The sequence below is a fragment of the Rhea americana genome, unplaced genomic scaffold, assembly GCF_003343005.1.
Source record: "Rhea americana isolate MKP2758 unplaced genomic scaffold, rheAme1 scaffold_14, whole genome shotgun sequence".
Classification (NCBI taxonomy): domain Eukaryota; kingdom Metazoa; phylum Chordata; class Aves; order Rheiformes; family Rheidae; genus Rhea; species Rhea americana.
This window is the reverse complement of record NW_028185483.1, coordinates 5,955,687-5,976,433: the sequence shown is the minus strand read 5'-3', so window position 1 is coordinate 5,976,433 and position 20,747 is coordinate 5,955,687. Positions and strand designations below refer to the sequence as shown.

Here is a 20,747-nt window from a genome sequence, read left to right as displayed (position 1 = left end):
CTGGCCTACTACCATACCTTGAGTAATGTATATGTTGACATTAACTTTATTTTTAATATAACACTACTGAAATAACACAGAGTAACACAAAGTAATACAGAATAACATTACAGAAAGCTCGTTACCATCAGTTTATTTCAATGGCTTWTTGTCACATGAAAAACTTGGGCAAGTTCATTTGAAGAGCTTGGCATGTGCTTGTTAACACATGGTTTACACTGTGGTTTCTAAAAGGTGTCCTTAACTGGTGTTTGTTGCAGTTGCATTAGGTGCAACACACAATAAATCTTGGTGAAGATTGAAAGTTAGATGTGAGAGGTTTGCCTTTGCCATCTTACCCGTGAGAACCACTGATGTCCCTATGCGTGCACTACAATTTTATGTCATTTACAGTGTTAGCTAGAATGGTAAGGAGTTCCTTTCCTGGTCGTAAACAGGTTCTCTGATGCAATGTAGATGCATCTTCTTGTTGCCTCTCCTGTTACAGTAGACCCAGACTGGGAGCTGAGGTAAGGCATCTCAGGCAATAGGGATAGTCTCTCTGAGGGAATTTAACAGCACAGTATTATTGATAAAAATAGTACTGCATCCTACAGATGTGTTYTTTTATTTTCTGAATTAGAGTATGAGATTCTTTGTGTTTTATCTTACAGAGTGAATTTATGTGATTACTTTAGGTACACTGGAAAAATTCTGGCCATCAGAAATGGAATTAGTCCTTTGAAAGTACCTGATATGTACCACTTTTTATGAAAATAAACATTGCATTCTATATCAACTACAAAGTCACACTGAAATAATGCTGTAGTTTTTATACCTGTGATGTCTGTGTCCTTGCCTCCAGGAATTTGCAGCTTTGTTAATGAGCTATATAGAAGGGTGGATTCTGTGCTTGTATGTGTCTGTAACTGCCAGGCCACGCAAGGTGGCAAGCTGAGTGCAGCATGGCTGCCTTGCAGTAAAAGGGACCCTGGGAAGGGTATGCACTTACTTCCCATTTCCACTAGATGGCACTATAGTATAGAACGATAGAATCATTTGGTTTTTGAAATACTCTAGCTCAGCATGATTTTGTAACCTCAATTTATTATACTGATCATCGCGAGAAAGTTATGATTAGATTACAGATAAAAACTCATATGATACATTTGCATTATGATTTAAATGAAAACTGCACTTTGCTCAGTAGAGAAATGTGAAACTTTAGGGAATGTGGTGAAATGCATTCTGATATGCAAAATGTTTCAAATCTTTTCTCTCTGGCATGTGTCAGCCACATGCTGGCAAAGCCATATGCTTACTGAAAATAAATCTTACTTATAGTATTGCAAGAAATTAAGAAAAGTTGTTACTGGATTGGATTAATATTTGAATGAAATACTGTATTACTGATTCTTGCCTACATAGTGGTGTTATGGCAGCGTTGAACTTAAGCAAGCTTTTCAAAATTAGCCGTTCTGCCACAAAATCTTTCTGATTTTAAGCCAACGTAGCCATAAGTTGGTAAGGGTTGATACCACTCCTGTGCTTCCACACAGTGTGAAAATACAACCAGCTGGGGATCTGTTGTTCTCTAACATGAAACAGCAAATACCTAACCCGTACCTGTGTTTTGCAGGGTTTTCTTTTTTCCTATTTTTACTTGTCTGTCTATGTTAAGCTATTTGCAAAATCAGATAAGTTGATTTCTTCAGGAAAGAATAAATATAAATGTAACCACCAAGTAGCATTTGGGAGGGTGTAAAGTAATGCTCGGTGAGCTAAGGAAACTGGAAATCCTTCAGATAGAAACCATGTTTTCTACATGTTTAAACAAGTATGGATATGAAACAAAATATTTGCCATATACCCATATTATAAGGGTACTGGATATGTTAAGTAGTAAAGATGGAAAGTTTGGTACTCAAAATGTAACTGATGTACGGAGTAAAGTAAAATAAAGAAAAAAAATAAGCTGAGTGTAAAGCTTTCTCCAGGAAGCTATGGAATGAATATTACTGTACTGACACAAATAATTTGTAGTTTGTATTTTATTTCAAGGATTAACTAATCAATACTGTTTCATTTGTATGTACTCTCTGAATTCTCCTGGTCACCTACTTTGGGGAATGAACAGAGGTATGACTTAAAAGTTGAGACCAAGAGTTTTAGTGTTACCAACCATTTGAATAGAGTTCCACCAGCTTTGAATAAATGTATTTTAAAGCCCATCTATGCTGAAAGCAAGCCATGCAAACAGTGCGTATTTGCAACAGATGCCAGTCACTTTGGTCTGCCTTGCTCTTTTGGCTAAACCCAACAGGTTGCTTTGTTTAACACAAATGAGCCATAATTTAAAAATAGACTTTCCATTTAATTTCATAGGTGCAATGCCATCTTATTAGCTTGCAGAAATGCTTTTAACTCTTGCAAATAGTAGAAACTGCAAGGAATACTTTACTTGGAGCTCAGATTATCTTTGATACCAAAGAAAGGGAGTTAGACATGCATCCTTTGGAAATAAGGCTTTATTAATTTCAGTGAGTAAGAAATCACCCACACGTATTCTGGAAGAAATAATTAGATATAGGTAGGTACAGATCCTGTCCTTTGAGCCTAGTAATTAAATTTGTCTAGCTCTGGTTCATGTGAATACTATAGTAATAAGATATAGTTAGGAAAAATCTTTAATCTGACAACATTGTCATTATTGTCATATATGAAGATCTTCTAATGACACCTCTTCAGTATAATTTGACTGCAGCTTGCATATGCAGAGATGTTTTTTTTTTTTTTTAGAACCATGATTAGTATGAATTTTGGTTATGTTAGCTTCTATTTTCTTAAAAGACTTTTTTTTCCCCCCMAAAAAAATCATAGATCATAAGCACATCACAAAGACTGACCAATTCAGGGAGTGTTCTGATTGGGAGTCCCTATAATCCAGCTCCAACAATGGTCACACAGACACACATAACAGAAGCTACTGGCTGGGTTCCAGGGTAAGGAGTTTGTTTTATTTAAAGATGTTTGCAGATCTGTTCCATTTTTTTCTTTGTTTGTACTCTTATACGTTGGCTTATGGTTTCTAGTTCTTGCGCAGTTAAAAGGAGTATACTCTTAGCGCATTCTGCGCTTTTGATGTCTGGGACGTGTGAACACAGTGCTACACGTGCCAGTCACTTCACTGTCTGTTTTAATATTGTTTTATGACAACGTATGTTTCTGTGTGGTCATGGAGAGGTGCAAATTGATGAGCCTTTGTTTGCTTGTTTGTGTGTTTTTTAATAGATTAATGATGTATGCAAGTAGCTTTGTTACAGAGCATGTCAGCTGGTGCTGATAGAGGGAGAGCTGTCAGACATGCTTCAGGAGGCATTTATGAATAAAACTTCAGTGACAATTTTGGAATGTAATCAGTGGTGTGTTTTTATTACTATTTTACAATATCACTAAGTTTTCATGGGGTTCTGAAGTAGTTAAGAGTAATGTGACTATCTTTAACTCTTCTAAGGAAATCTGGTCTTTACAGTATTTCATGATTTTTTTGAATTTCAGTACTGCTGAACTTCCTATCTCAGACAGATGTAATGCTGTTCTTCTGAAAATTAAAAAGTAATTGCCAAATTTAGGTCATTTTCTAATCGATGATGAATGTCAGTAGTATCTTTCCAGCTTTACAGGTAGGAAAACGRAGCATCTAGGAAATTGTAGAAATGTGAGCATGATGTTTGTACTTTGACTTTATTCACCCTATGCTTTAAGCAAGGTCTGTTATATACTTTACTTTAAAGTTTCTATTCCTACCACAGAGAATGTAGTCTGCAAAATGCACGTCCAGTTAAGCAGTATTTAAGTTTGATTTTCTTTGGAAAAAGGGGGCTTACATGAATGTGTGTTTATCTCTGCAAATACGTTTTGAATCCACTTTGTTTTGATTTTATGTGACAAAGGAGATGTCAAAGATGACTTTATTTTGTGAATTGTGACGGGAAGTTCTATTAGTACCTTGTTGAGGGAAAAGCTGTAGTGTCTGTTCACAGCTTGCAAAACCAGAGAATCAACTTAATATTAACTTTCCTGAGCTTCACCCAAACCCAGTGATGTAGCTTATGAGACAGACCGTTTGCAGTGCATCCATCACCACCAGCACCACTGAGAAATACCTTCCTTCTGTTGAGATAGTCAAAATCTAGGCACAGTACTTCAGTAAGCCTAACTGTTGCTTATCACATGAAAATCAGCAAGATGTTGTCCAGATACACTGGCTGATCATTATTAATCCCCACAGAACTCTGTAATATAGATCATATTTTCATCTGAAGAACCAAGGAGGGAAGGTTCTGTGATCGTGTCTAACTTTAGCATCTATGAGCCCTTAATGAAGAAAGTGCTAGAGGAATTCTAGGTCCAGACTCCTTGCCATCCCATTGTTTACTCCACTGCACAGATTCCTAATTGTTTCCAAAGTTAAATGAGACAAGATCATATTCATTGTCAGAGCTCCATTACAAACAGACGCAGTCTGGCTTGCAGCTCTCTTGTCACTGCTCTTCCAGTTCCCCAAGGACCAAAGCAAATGTTGCAGCCCCCAGCTCTGCTCCACTCATATCCCAAGCTTCCACAGTATAACGGTAAGTACCATGGACAGGGATTGCCAAAGAGGAAAAATGGCGATTTTGCTACAGAGGAAGAGGTCCACTGGCAGCATTTCCCAAATTGACAATGGTTCTGAACTGCACAGCCTAATATACACAGGTTTTTGTGGCACAGATCTTCAAATCCAGTATTTTTTTCAACTCCCCTTTCAAGTAGAGCTAAAAAGCTCTACTTTTTAGCTGCATAAATATGTGGTGTGCGCCCTCTTTTTGAAATGGCAGGGCATCAAAGTGGAGTAATTTACTGGCAGTTATCAAGCACTGTGCATTGTAATCAGCTGCAAGAGTAAAAGATAAGTTTGGAATGCAACTTCTGATACTTGTTTGCTGTAGCTAATAAACAGGCTTAGAACTATAACAAAACTGGCAATAATTGGTAGCTGCTGCTCCTACACAAAATTCATGTCAGCTGCTTCCTCAGAGTAAATCTCTTGTATGCTACTATGCATACCAAGATGTTTAATATCTTCTAGGATGTATCTTATGCAATGTATGAAGGCACTTTCTTCCATGTGAGGACTTTAAATTGGTATTTTGGAAGCACTCCAGCTTTTCTTTTGATGGGATTTGGTTGTCTAGCTCGCTTCAGCTCTTGCTGTAGTCCCTGCTAAAGCTCCCTCTCTAAAGTTATATGGGCAAATCATGGTAGAACTAGAACCTTCTCACAGTATTAGATCGTTTCCTGTAGTATTACAGTATAGTACATAACCTTCCTAATAGTATTACCTAACTGTCCAGCAGTAAGCTCAGGCAGCCTCAGAAATCATAACCTTTTTCTCTCAAATTCCATCCCACTGTATGTGTGCTATTTTCTTCTTGCAGTAAATATTTAACAGCAAATACTAGTACTTAGCTAGCTACCAAATGCATGGATTTTGCTGGTATGAATAGAAAATGCTAGTTTCATATAAGTTTTATTTATCTTCTAGGGACAGAAAACGGACTCGAGAATTTATAGAATCAGATTTTTCAGAAAGGTGAGTATTACTGAACATGTGTGATGTATACAGTCAGTCATGCCTGGTTTGCCTCTCTAGATCTGCYCTTCAGAAAGAAGGGTGTCCAGTTCCCACTTTCAGCAGTTTTCACTCTTCTATGGTGAAAGCTATGTTGTTATTTCATGTAGTTATTCTTCATTACTTATTTGCTTTATTGCTTCATGATAAATACATTTACAGACAAAATCAGAGTCACGAAAAGCAACCAGAATACATTTTCAGAAGTAGATTGTTTTAGTTTTTCAGTGTGACAGATACTGGTAACAGATAATATTTTTTCCTTTGTTTCCAGAACTACTATGAATCTATGCAGGGTATTTTAATTTGTTTACCTACCAGAGAGCATTCAAACTGATTAATTGCATAGGGGTTAGACTTTTTTAAAAAAATCCACTGCTATCTTTTTCTACTGTTCTTTTTCTTCTGTCCTTTTTTCTAGTGTTCTCTTTCTCTTAAATGAACTTGAAATTTTCAAAAGCATTCTTATATTTTAACGTTTTTTAGCTTGTTACTGTTGATAGTACCAAGCTTTACTCTTGCCTTTTGATGCACTTTTGCAATTCCCTTTAATACCAATGTAAACTCAAACTTGCATAAACAAAGAACTTGGTAATTTCTGTTTCTGCAAAATTATAGGTCTCTCTGAAACATACCATCAAACCACTTCTGTAATTAAAAAACAAGTTTCAACTGAGTATTTTAAGTGGCTCTGCTGAAACATAATGCCTTTTTTTTTATTTGTTCAGAAAGGCTAAGGAGAATGTTGGTTTATTATGTAATGTAACTCTTGTATTAGGCTTATGGTATTTTGCTTCTAAGTTCCCATATTACTGTTATTGTCAAGACTGAAACGTTATTTTTCCAGACAATCTCACTTGTTCTAGCAGATTTTTAGGAACTGACTGGTTTTTGCCATGTTGTTAACGTGGTATCTCTGTAGAATACTTAATTAAGAAGAAAGTGGGAGGATATCAAATTAGAATACTTTAAATCCTAATAAGGATTTTAAATAATTTAGTTAAAAATAATTCTCCAGTAAAAACTATTCTTTCTGGAGGTAATTCACTTCAAGTAGACACACAGCTTTATAACTCTGTTCATTTAGTTTTATTAATGTCTTTTAGGCCTTTTTGTCAAGTGTCAAGGCTAGAAAAATAGATATTTCATTTTTCCCATTTGTGTACTCTGCAGTAAATTTGAAGCAACAACTGCAGAGAAATGCAGGGGCGGAGGAGGGGAAGGCTCTAGTACACTTACTTAGTGTCATAGTAAATAAATGTTATATCAGGCAATGAGGTTTTTAAAATGTATGTAGTAGTAGCTGTGAAATCAACATTTTGGTAATTTAAAATTCCCCTTATATATACCTTCAAACGTACTTCCATTTGAACTGAAAGCTAACGTTGTTTTGCTATGCCCAGACAACCTTGTTTTGTTGTCCAGGCTTTGTGAACATGGTCTTGAGAGGTTTTTTCTTCTAGGTACTTTAATATTTTCAGTATTTTATACCGGTAATTTTTGATTATGTTAATTTGTAGAATCTAAAACAATTGATTAGATATCTGATCATATTTTTCTATTTATGGTGATTTGTTCCCATTTTATAACAAATTCTTGTAGGAATGTAAAAGTAACAGAAAATTCATCTAGAATGAAAACATCCCCCCCAGAATTACAGTCATCTGAAAATTAAATGGACTTTGTAGAATACAGATGAATTCTCATGTCAAATTAAAAGATATGTAGTAAAAAGAATCTAGATTTCTAAAAATTTCTACTGCTAAAACAAAATTGTTSAGTGCCTGAAGCATCTGGTTCAGCTGGAAAATGTTCTGTTAGTGGTCAGGGGAAAAGTGCATGGTGAATTTCAAACAATTTAAGAATCTGTGCTATCTGACTGTAGTATTGCATGGTGTGACTATACCTCAATTACGAGACCACTTCATATTCCAGTTTGTGTGATGAAACTCAATTGATCATATATTTTTCATTACCATAATCTAAACTCTTGCTTTTCTGGAGGAAGAAGAACAAGCAGAAAATAACCCAGACAGTTGCTAGTCCGGAGTTTGGCACCACCAGAACTCATGAACATATACGTTCTAAAAAGAGATTCTTGTATGTCAATCTGAACTGTAATAGCACAGATACTAAACATAAGTCATTAAGAGAATTAGGATGGTTTCTGCTGTATCATAAATAGTGATATTTGAGGCTTTTTGTTTTAAGCACAAATACGAGAATTGTCTCTAAATCTGGTTTCCAGGGCACATAAGAACTCTGTGAGGTTTTTCCATTTCTTAAGGGGGTTCTTTTGTGTAACTACCTGGAGATGAATTACAAATCTATTTTTTAAGCATCTACCCAGCAGAGTGTGTCTGAAGACAGACTGTAGAAACTGCAGAGAAATGCGGGGGGAGACTCTACTGCACTTTTTCTGCCAATCTGTGAGAAGAAAGAAACTGATCCAAAATAAAGCAAAATATAAAATGCATAGTATGGCAGTCATGATTCCTGTTGTAAAAGCTTGGGCCAAAGTAGCTCAGCTGGGAGAGCGTTAGACTGAAGATCTAACAGTCCCTGGTTCAAGTCCAGGCTTCAGCAAAGGGGTTGGACTAGATGAAATCAGAGGTCCTTTCAAACCTTACCGATTCTATGACTTGTATGCTGTGTAGCAAAATAAGCTTACTAAAAAATCAACATATTTAATTAGTTTTCTCTTTACAGTAAGAGAAGCAAAAAGGGAGATAAAAATGGAAAAGGTTTGAGGCATTTTTCAATGAAAGTATGTGAAAAAGTCCAACGTAAAGGAACAACTTCATACAATGAAGTTGCTGATGAGCTGGTATCAGAATTCACAAATTCTAACAGCCACCTAGCTACAGATTCGGTAAGCAAATACGTGGTGAAGTTTGTTTCATATCATTACAAAATTAGTTGATTTATCATGGAAATCTGTCCCTTTCTGTTCCTGCACTGTCCTGCTACACTCCATAGTTTCCTTCATTTAGTTATGTCCCATATAGTAAGACTCTGTGTGTGTGCATGTGTGTGTAAAAATGTATATATATTTTACATATATATGTGTGTGTGTGTATATATAATATGTGTGTATAAAATTTTAAGATGTGGAATTCTGTCTTTCTTCTACTCATCTTTGAAGGAAGGGTTCAGTCTTTTTAACTTTTTTTTTGAGTGCTTTTGTTGTAATTAATACTGCATTATTTTCTTAGCAGGCTTATGATCAGAAAAATATTAGGCGGAGAGTTTATGATGCCCTTAACGTGCTGATGGCAATGAACATAATTTCAAAGGAGAAGAAGGAAATCCGATGGATTGGCCTTCCTACAAACTCAGCTCAGGAATGTCAGAATCTAGAGGTAAAATGAGGTGGATAGGAAATTCTGTGTAGTTGATGGGTTGTGATAATGCAGCTATTCTAGAAGTTTTTTTTCCCACAGTGGAAACTCTATTTTGTATTCATAATATGCAAGTATCAGAATCACTTTTGATATTTCAGTAAACTGAAATGATACACTTCCTTATGTATTCTTAGTTCAGTTTCCACTGTTTTTTCCAGCAGGTTATAAAACTTTCGCTTTTTTGCAAGGCTGCCAGACTTCATCTGCAGAAATGTTGCTTTTTCTTCAGGGCAAATGCTCCATATATACAAAGTGTATGTTACTGTCACGACTATACAGTGTTGTAGTAACTGTGATGAAATATATCTTAACATGTATTGTATTTGTGATACTTGCTGCAATAGGTATCTTAAAGGCTGGGAGGGGGTTGCCTGTCCAATACAAAGCAGTCTATGTGGGGCAGGTTCATTTTACATCTTTTGTCTTTGCAGATGTACTAAGAAAAATGCTTTTATTATCTTGTCTATTACAGCAGCTTGGAAAATACAAGGAGTGTGTGTACAGCCTGATTGCTATACTTCAGGAGGGTTTTTTTGTTTGTTTTTTTTGCTTGTTTTCAAGTGATTGATACATTTGCACCTCACATTGCATGTATTATCCCCAGTATAGGTTATTGTTATGAATAATAACTTCAAAGTTCATTGTGTTACTTGCAGTGATCATACACCGTGCACTCTTTTGGGCTCTATTTATATATATTCAGAAAATGGAAGTGGGGCGGATTTTCTTAAAATTTTGCTTTCTGTGATATATTAGGAAATTAAGTTGCATTTTCATGGTGTGGAAATCAGAAAATTAATTTCCTTATAAATCAGTGTAAAGTGCCAACTGTTCTCAAAATGTAATTTATAATAAGGATATCTGAAAAAAATCAATCAGTGCAGAAAAGCCTGTTACACAGAAAATACATCTAAATTAAATCTTCAGTTGCTCTTAAGAGTTATGTGTTTGTCTCAGCAGAGAAAGTTAAACACTGTGCTCTGAAGAAAGCATTTCAAACATTAACTGAGGAAGAAGATTGTAAACAAAAAAGGTGTTTTTTTAAAGCCAGCTAAGATTTAAAATACTACATCACTTAGTTTGAGTAGTTAAATGGAAAGGTAATTTGAGTTTACTATTTCTGAGAACAGTGATACAATGTTGGTAGCAACAGGATAATTTAGGAAAAACATTTTTAAAGCAAAATGGCTAGCACTGTAGCTTTGTCAAAACTGCCCAATTCTTTAGTGTTTCCCACAAAACACTACTTAAAATACAGCTGGTTATATTTGCAGTGTGAGCAGGGATGTAGTACTACTACTGTCTCAGATATTATCTGTTCAAGTTGAAGACCTCTTTGCCCAGTAAACTGGCACTACTAGCACTGCTGCAAGAAAATGATTGAATGCTGATATAGATGAAGCAAATGTTATTCCTCTGTCCCTTTGTTGCTAAAATCTTGTCAGTTCAATCAAATTTCAGATGAGCAGTCAAAAAAAGTGGAGGTCACCTGTAACTTCATGGTACAGTATTAGACAAATGCAGGAGATGATCCAGTGCCCAGTCTTCATACCTCTATCTCAAGAGGAGAACAGTAGAAGGGACATGCCCAACTCCAAGAGTTGAGGGGGGAGGGGGCAAAACCACCCTCCCCATACCTGCAAAACCCCATCAGCTCTTCCTTTTCCTGATGGGCATTCATACCAGAGAAGGGAGAAGAGGAGGAATTGGTGGGGAAATGGTACAGTCTTGAAATAATTATGATTCTTTACTGAAGTTAAAAATGATTGAAAAAGAAGGAAAAAAAATAGTTTGTTAGTTCTATTTCATGGAAAACTCCATCATGTGATTAGTCCATTTGAAAAAGAAGAAAACATGACAAATTGTTATGGCTGAAAAGGTTTTGCAGTTTACTTACTATGCCATGGAATTCACCACTGTTTACATAGATTGCAGTAAGGGTGCTAGCACACTGGTAGCTTTGAAGCCTGTTCAATTTGGCACAATGAAACAGACATGGTAAATTCAGTAATTATATTGCTGCATTTTCCTTTCTATTTTAAGATAGAGAAACAGAGGCGGATTGAACGGATAAAACAGAAGAGAGCCCAGCTACAAGAATTGCTGTTGCAGGTATGTTTAATTGTAATTTTCATATTTCTCTCTGTACATATAGATACATAGATATATACATATATAAAATAAAATTATCAAGTAAGAATCCAACATGTTAGAACTTCTGAAGTTCCTTCTCAACTTACAACTATGATATACTGGGGGGGGGGGGAAGTTTTAGAGGTGGCCTTTCTGGCATCTGGTATGGGGACCCCTTACCTGCACCTCACTTCTTGATTCATTTTAAAATAGCCTTATTATATTGACTTACCATAACCCTTTATAAATGTTCTCTGAGGCTTTATCATTATCTGCAGTAGGGAGAACGGGAACAGCTCAAAGTGCTCTAGTGCACTTTCCTGATTAGTTCCTATTAGAAATTTTCACCCTTGTTCTAAGCAAACACACATCTTTAGCTGAACTTTGGTAAACACATAGTAAGTAGTTTCAGGGAGGACAGACATTTCTGGCTCCTAAGAATGAAAGGCTGACAAATCCAGCTCTTCTACATTCAGATATGCACCTAGGAAAACTTTGAGAYTATTTGAATTTTGGCTTGAATTGCAGAAATACCGTATTTCAGATGCACTTCTGTTTATAAAGCAACATTTTATAAATAGTTACAAAACAGTCTTAAATGTTTTGGGCTGTGCAGTTTCAGTAATTTAAATACAATCAAAGTTTTGTAGGAAGTTACAGCCAATAAGGCTAAGATGAGGGGTCTTTTTGGTTTGAGATTTTTTTGTTTGTTTTGTGTTGTTCTTTTGCTGTGGTACGAAGGTAATGATACAATTTTTATGTAAGTAGATACGCGCTGGAACTTTAAATATACAATGCTTCTCCTTTTTTCATCATCAGAAACAGTTCTTCTATGTAGAATGATACAATTTTATCTGACCTAATAAATAAATTAGCAGCTTCTCTAAGYGCAACATGAAATTATCCTGGCAAGTCAGGACCTCCAGTACCTGGTGTGAAAATGACTGATTTGTACCTTCTTACCCATAGCCTGCACTTCACTTTCTGCACCTTATCCATAACTGTCATTATATTCTTAATTATGTTCACTGTCAAATGGTTTACCAGTCTTTCTAGGTTTTGTCTGTCTATCTTCCCCTTAAATGGAATGAATAGTGCCTCTGCGTGGGCAAGCATGCTGACTTGCTTCCAAACCTAAAATAACATTTCCTAAAAATACATCTTTTCATATGCACGGAGATACAGACGTAAGAATCCAATAGAGAGGAAGTGGTGTCATAAATGACACCTGTTTAAAAACTTTAAGGGGAGAATTTCAAAATTAACTAGTTAGAGGAGAAAAGAGGAGGAGTGGATGGGAAAGGGAAGAGGATATGGGTCAGGAATGCCATAATTCCCCTTAACTTTCAAATGTAACTAGCTCCTAGACTGAGGTAATTATATGTAGACTAAGAGAGAAGATGTCTGACTCCCTCTTCAAAAGAGCAGGAGGCATTCTCTGCCAAACTTCATTGCATTGTTCTTGTTTTGTCTCTGGGGAYTGCAAGGAGGCACATGCACTATGCATGAAAAAACAGAGGTTAATCTCTGTTGTTCCTGGCCAGCTTCACTAATACTGCAAAGGGGAAGTCAGGCCAGAGTTATTTCTGACAAAATTACTGGAGGTATCGATATTTGGCAAGTAAGAACTATTAAGTCCCAATTCCTGCAAATATTGATGTATTCATTTCAATGTCAGTGATTGCTTTTTCTTTCTTTCTTACAGCAAATAGCATTCAAAAACTTGGTACAAAGAAATCAGCAAAACGAACAGCAAAATCAAGGCCCTCCAGCTTTGAACTCTACAATACAGCTGCCTTTCTTAATAGTCAACACTAGCAAAAGAACTGTTATAGACTGCAGTATATCAAGCGATAAGTGAGTGTGTTGTGGAATCAAACTTTAGAATATTACTTCTTGTGAACTGGAATTTTTCTTTGAACAATTTTTTTTTATAAGTTTACTAAATTTAGTTGTGCATTTAAGTTTTTCTTTATTTCTTTTCCCCTCTGTCACTTCCTTCCTGTTTTTTTTTTATATATATATATATAAAAAAGAATTGGTGTATGTGTATAGATACACACACATGTATCAGTTACATACCATATATATATATATATATATATATRTRTRTRTAKWGTGTRTATRTRTATATATATATATGGTATATAAAATACATGCATGTATGTAATGCAGCCACATAACCATTAGTCAAAACAGGCTAACTTTAATTGTTGTAGAAGGCATTTTGAAAYGACATTTCAGGGAGCCTTCACTGCACAGGAGACAGTGAATTGCATGAAGTTATATACTAGAACAGCACTAGCGTTTCATAAAGTCACATGCTGGTGCTTCTGTTTTCTTACTTCTATAATAGCATAAATCTGTTTAGTCAGAAATACATGATGATCCACGTAACACAAATGTGAACTCCCTAGAGGTATTAACAACAGCTTTGAAAGAAATGGTTGACATCTTTCAATAGCAAAAGGTTTGTACCTAGGTCTTCAAAGAAAAAAAAAGGAGGAAGTGATGCTGAAGTGTGAAACATTTTCATTGTAAGAGTGTGTTTACTGTTAATCAGCATCTGACCAGTTTCTTAGCTGAAAATAACTTTGTTTCAAATACAGATTACAGATTTCATTCTGTAGTATACAAATCCTGTATTGAACTTCAAAGTGAATTTAGATACAGCAAAAATAGAAAGATGGTCCCTAATTACCTAAATGCCAACATGTAAAAAGCAATACCTAGTAGAAGCAGAACTGTWGTAGAATACATATAACTGAAGCCCAGTTTATTTTGTGATGAAACTTTTGGAATAATCCCACCAGCACTCCATCTCAAGAAGTTGAGAATTTTAAGATTGGTATTGATTTAACTTAATTTTACCCGTATTCTATAGATAAGCTATACAGTTCTCACTGCGCTTTTTAAGAACACTGTTCTATATATAGCTTTTAAGTCATTAACAAGTTAAGCAATTTCRTATTAAAGCTTCAGAACTGCTGCTTTGAACTTGTCAATGATGAAACTAAAACTATGGCTACTAGAGAGGTACAGCATGTGGATCTACAGTCACAAACTGTAAGAAAACACTACTATTAAAAATGAACACACTGAAATAATTTAAAATGTTAATATTGAAAGTCAGTTATATAAACTGAAATATCAACATCACCCTGAGATCAGGAAGTGTGCAATCCAAATTAAACACACTTTCCACTGTGATTGTTATTTGTGTAACTGGTAAGTGGCAGCAGCAGTGTGCAGATGAACAGTGCCAGGAACTGCTAATATTTAAACCACTGTTGCATTGATCTGTTGAATAAGGCAGTTGTCAAAGTGGTTAYTCGGTTTGGAGAATCTGATGCTCCACTTTCTTGGAGCACATGCCAAACTCTTTCGGCCTGCCCAACACTGCTGCTGGCAAACTCACTTTCTTCCCCCTTCATTCTCCCAAACAACATTTATATAAACTATTGGTTGGTCTGCATTTCTGATGCACCAGTAGGTGAAGTTAAAAAGTCAAGCAAAAAGATGACGCAGTGTAACATCACAGTACTAGTCAGTCAAAATAATATTTACACAGGATCTCCCAAAGAAAATCACTGCTTGAGAAAATACTATACATAGGGGGAATTACCTAACTAGCCAAAACAAAATGAAATTTCTGGCATATAAGATGAAGAGTTTATTGGACAATTTTTACTTTGAATTTGAGAAGGCAGACATGTGCCAAACAGCACACTAGGAATGACATTTCTGAAGCTGGAGTAAACAAAACCAGAGAATCTTCAGATAAAAAGAATAAAAGTCAGAAGTCATGTTGAAAAGACAAAGCATCTGGAAAAGTAAGTCAAATACAGCATATAAATGCTAGATGTTTTAACATAAGACACAGAAACCAGAATACCTAGTTTTAAAGCAGGTAAGTTCAAAAAGAAAGAGAGACAAGGGGTAAAAACAACATGCATGAATCAGGGGCTCCTGATTGTTTCAAAAGAAATACAGAGCTCAAACTTTTTAATAATAATAAAAAAATAAGATTTAAATAAAAAGTTCAGCACAACTAACAGCATRGAAAGCAGGACATTAAAACTTAGGACAACAGCTTTCCAAAAGGTAAGTTATATTCAAATAGGGAAAAGAATAGTAAGTAACAAGCTCTGACATCATAAAACAGATGAAGCACTTCTTAAAAACAAACTTTTCTTCAGTACAGAAACAGAAAGGTTATAAGGAGTTTTTAGGGCCTTTACGTTATCAAGCTGTAAAAGAGAGTGATCAAAGGAAATATGACACAATTAAAAAAATTAAAAAAGACTCCSCTGTACATCAATAAAAAGAATTATTCTCAGAGGTTGGAGCTCAAAAATATTTTTATGTTAAGGCTACGTCTATCTGTATGTTTGTGCGTTTAGACATTAGGACCTGACAAAATTTTATTTATTTTATTGATCTCCAAGGTAGTAGAGTACTTCAATAAGAGGAACAGTAAAAAATCATTGGGAACAGATGATCTTCACCCTAGCATTATAAAGAAACTCAAGCATGTGAAGTAGCATATAAAACTTTAATATTAACTATTTCATATTAGAAGAATGAAAAGTGACAAATAGCTTAAAAAAAAGTGTTCTAACTGATCAATAAATAGTGTAGATTACAACAAAGATTCAGAGATGTGAATAAGTACCATACAACACAGAAGAAATAACATAGCTCTAATCAAATGAAGTTGTGCTACTCCAAATCTGTTGGTTGATGAGTATGTGACACAGGGTATTCTTGGCTGATGTTAAAAGACCACTCCATAGCAGCCTTTAAAGAAAATAAATGACTGGACTGAGGAAAGAGTCGTTCATGAATTTAATGACTGGCTAAATGTTAGGAAAGAAAAGGCAGAACCAAAGAGTTGGTTATTACAACAAAGAGGTAAGCAACAGCAACATCTCACTGTTTGTCTTGATAAAAAGATAAAAGAAGAGATAGCTGACAGTAATTATTCAAGGTGATAAAAATGAATGCCTACTGAAGAGCTAAAGAACAAAGCGATGATGTACATCTACATGACAAAATAGCAGATAAATTTCATTTCTGATGAAATTTACACTTACCTGTGGAGAGAGAGATGAAGAAACTGTACTCAACTGTAGATAGATACACAATATTGGCTTCTAGACCTAGATTGTAGCACTGAATAATAAGATGGCATTGTAATAAATCATTCTATGCGAACAGAAGTGCACTGCTCAATAACGGCCAAAAGCACGTTAGGAATTATTAGGAAAAAGAGTAAGGAGTAAAACTTCAGTTTGTGTCATGATTTTATATCTGAATACTATATTGTATGGTCCTGGTCCATATATATGGTATGCAGTCCTGGTCAAGATTCCTTGGAAAAAGTATAGCAGAACTAGGAGACAGACAGACACAGAAGGGCAGCAAAAATGACTAAAGCTATAAAAAGGCTTTCATAGAAGGAACAGATAAGACCCTTTGGCCTAGAAAAGAGAGGACAGTAGATTCATAGAGGTCTAAGAAATCATGGGCAGCATGGGGCAAGTGCATATAGAACAGCTGTTCATAGCTGCTATTAAGATTAGGAGATATTAGAAGACATCAAGTGGCAGATTTCATACAAAAAGAATGTAAGTTCTTTTTTTGTAGCAGTTTAACTATGCAAATCATAGCGTTCAATGTTGTACCCAAAGGTTACACAGGTTCAAAAGGTGGTCATGTAAAGCTACTTAAAGGAAATCCTTAAATAGCTTTTAAGGACAAAGGTGTAGAAGCAGCATAGGGACTTCCCAGGTCAGAGATTGCAAGTTGCTGGAAACTATATTGGAGAAATACTACTGTAAATTTCTTCTTACATCCCCTTCTAGTATTTGGTCATAACTGGAGAAAACTCCAAACTACACAGACACTTTTTTTGGCATGCTATGACCTTTCTTATTTTCTTAAGAAATGGAGTTTGTGGGATGATTGGGGGGGGGTGTCAGACAAAATTGGGAGAATATAGACAATTCCAAGATAACATATTGGAGAAGAAATGCTATCAGTAAGTACTACCTTTAATACAGTACCATATAATTGAACTGTTATTACTTAGTTACTCTACAGCTTGCTGGATTTGATATGACTGCATTTTTCCATACCCTATTTGGAAGGGTACAACATAGCTGCATCACTTTAACTGTATCAGCCTAGCTAGTATGAACATAGTTATACCAATCACAGTATAGTGACACTTATTTGCCTTTTGATGTGGTTACACTTAATTAAATTTAGCTGTATGAACTATATACGTTATACAAGTATCACTGTATGAGCTACAAAATAAATGATGCCTGTAAGTGACAGTTAAACCTAGCACAAAGCATGTGCATTTGATAGCAGACGCAATTTTTTTGCAAAAACACAGAGTATCACATAATTTTGCTTAACTTAGTCAACTGAGGTATAAAAATTGATATAAAAAATCCCAACATCCACCTGTGACACAGTCGCTTGGGGAAGCAATGGAAGACCCACCAGTAAGTTACCTTTCAAAGAGTGAACTGTTTTTGCAGGGATAGGAATTTGTCAACAGAAAAATGAGAGATTGGGAAATAAGTCAGAAATAAGTCTTCTATTTTAATCCTTGGACTAACGCTAAGGGAATTTAACAGCCTGTGATTATAGTATAAGGCCAGTATAGATGCCCCATCTGGTGCTAAAGCACTCTTTTTATGACTAATTCTACTGGTATGTGCAATGAAAAAAATTGAGAGCCCTGCAGCAGAAATGGCAGGTTTTGAACATATTGGACTTCRAACACAGAATTTTACTAGCTGCTTGCTTACTTGAAAAAATGCATCAAAAAGCAGTTATACCACAGTAAATAGGTCAGTTCACAGGAGGAATGTTGCAGATCAGAACAGAAAGTGAAATGTGAAAGAAGCAAAAACAAAACTCGTATTTTGGTGACGAGGCTGCAGGTGACCTTTAGAAGTACTGGATTTTAGTACAAGTGAAGGTTAATGTTTTAGTAAGACCTCTCTCTTCTCTGAATCTGTTTAATGAAGGAGAAACGTTCAGACTATTTTCCTGCAGTGGAAAAGTTGCTTTAATTAAGAAAGTACTACTTTAAATGCTGTAGACCTGCTAGGGGAAGGAAAAAAAATGCTGCACTTTTTAAGGCCCCTTAAACGTCCCCCAGTGAGGGCACTTACCTCACTGCATATCAAAAAATAAAAGCAAAGCTGTGCTTCAAAACCATCTCACTTTGACTTTTTCTATGCAGATTCGAATACCTCTTTAATTTCGATAACACTTTTGAGATTCACGATGACAGTGAGGTGCTGAAGAGAATGGGAATGTCTTTTGGGCTTGAAGCAGGCAAATGTTCAGCTGAGGACCTAAGAACTGCAAAATCACTGGTGCCAAAAGCTTTAGAAGGCTACATCACAGGTAAGTTAGCTGACATTTACTTAAACATTGTTCCTGATCAAATTAATAACATTAACTAACTGAAGCAAATTTAATGATGTTCCCCTACATAGGTAGATGGCATCTGAAAAAGTTTTACAAAAGCCTATACACAGAACAGTTGTTTTGCAGTTAGTTTTAGGTGGCTTATCGTAGCTCTCACGTAAACTTAAGATCATTTATAACAAGCTTCTGAGAGTGCTCCATTAAGAAGAAATCATTTAAGTATCTAAAAGATAAGAACACAACTTTTCATTGAGTTAGTATTATTTCTTGAATAACTTTGGATGTATGAACAAACTGGAAGAAAAGAGCTCTTAACCTCTTGTTTGTGTTAAGGAGGGAAGGAAAGAAAGAGAGCAACTTGACCTGTTGAGTATAATGCAGATATGTCCCAGCTGCATTAGCACTCTGCCTGAGCTAGGTGAGCTCTCGAAGACTTGAAGCACTGTTGAAGGAACTCATGTCTGCATGTCTCCACGCAGACATGCCCAGTGAACTCTCTACTACATGGGTTGTAGGTTCTGCTGTCCTACTGTCTATCTCAGCCAGTTATTTTCACGCTTTCACTTAACATGTGAAACAGTGATACTCAGATAAAGACAGGAACAGCAGGCGCTATTTGAGAACTAAGCATCTCTAAATTCAGCAAGAGGATCCAGAGTTCCAGGGTAAGGGCGTCATGCAGAGGCATTTATTTCCTCTAGTCATAGTGTTCGAACTAACTGCTGTAAGGTCGCACCTTAATAGACTCAAACCTAAATATGCTTTGTGTTGCATCACTAGAGTAGAACTGCTTAAATATTTAATCATTTCATTTATTGTCAGACTGCATTCCTTTTGCTCTACTCAAATCTTAAACTTGGCATAACATTTTCTTAAGTTTTCTGGAGAAACTTCATCTCTACAGGARGTTTTACCTGATGATTGTTGTAAACAAGCTTTCATTGTTGAGGAAACTGGGGATGAAGCTGTTGCCCCAATTTACTACTAGCTAGATACTGGCCTTGTTTTAATGACTGTAGTGGAGAACTGTCTTTCCTACAGGAAAGGCTGGGAACTTCACTCTCCTCCTACAGGAAGATTAGAAACTTCAAACATTTTATTTTAACTTTTTAAACACTTGCCTAATATTGGTTGTCTTCTGTTGGAAGCATTTAATCTTCATATCGGGAATCTTTTAAATGCAGGCTTTATACTATATGTGCCATTCATTTTGCTAATCAACATACAGTTAAATAGTCACAAAGCTAAACATGAATTTTTGTTTTCTTGATTTTATTACATAAGAGAATTATAAAATATTTAATTGATGACATGGCAAAATACTGCTGGATATAAGTTGGAATTCTTACATTCACTAAAAACTTTTTTAAAAAAAATGGTTCAAAATTTCGAACTTTTTTTAATGTGCTTATGCTTATCAAAACATGCTTGTGTTTTCCTGGTGTCTTGTTGGTTTTTAAATTAAGATTTCACCTTTTCATTTCAGTCAATTTTGAAATTGCACACCAAGCCTTTATATGGCTGCACTGGTGTCAAAAAGAGAAGTTCTACCCTCTTTCTTTGTTCCTTGCAAGTTGATCCAACTAGAAACTACTTATGGCATGATTTATCATTAATGCAGAAAAGGTGGTAGGAATAGAGCCACTTCTGTTGGGGTCATGCTATAGTCTTAGAATAGCTTAATTGTCCTGTTGTATTGAAAATCAAAATAAAATTTTCTATTTAATTTTAATACAGAATTAGTTTCTCTTTAGTGAATATGGTGTTTTTAAATTTACAGCAAATACTACATTAAACCACAGTTTAGAGATTAAACAATAAAACTCTTCATACCTGAACTAGTGAGTAGCAGTTCATTGAGTTTGTTCTACTAAATAACCAATATACTTCTGGATTATTTTTTACTGAACATATTGAAGGAAAACAATTAAAATGTTCCTGTGAAAGTGAGTTAAGTACTCTCTTTCAAAGAAACTAAATGGGAAAAAAAACAGTTATCAAGATTAAACATTCTTACAGAATGTTGAGATTAGGGTAATTCCTCTAGTAGCAGATCAGCAGCCAGAAACCTATGAAGAATTTTAATCATGAGAAATGTA

The 20,747-nt window shown here is 35.4% G+C and overlaps 1 protein-coding gene and 1 non-coding gene across 4 annotated transcripts in view; both read left to right on the top strand.

The window, feature by feature from the left end:
- Nucleotides 1-20,747, top strand: part of TFDP2 (transcription factor Dp-2) — a 56,901-nt gene that overhangs the window by 23,583 nt on the left and 12,571 nt on the right. For 2 of the 3 annotated variants that reach the window (XM_085298631.1, XM_085298633.1), the window contains exons 4-10: nt 2,860-2,981; nt 5,567-5,614; nt 8,363-8,525; nt 8,869-9,015; nt 11,101-11,169; nt 12,896-13,047; nt 18,458-18,624. In XM_085298631.1, coding sequence (XP_085154757.1) covers nt 2,860-2,981; nt 5,567-5,614; nt 8,363-8,525; nt 8,869-9,015; nt 11,101-11,169; nt 12,896-13,047; nt 18,458-18,624 — 868 coding nt within the window. The remainder of the gene's footprint in view (nt 1-2,859; nt 2,982-5,566; nt 5,615-8,362; nt 8,526-8,868; nt 9,016-11,100; nt 11,170-12,895; nt 13,048-18,457; nt 18,625-20,747) is intronic. The other variant, XM_085298632.1, reaches the window with a different exon arrangement.
- TRNAF-GAA (transfer RNA phenylalanine (anticodon GAA)) lies at nt 8,167-8,239 on the top strand. The gene has a single exon. It is a non-coding gene; the product is annotated as a tRNA-Phe (tRNA).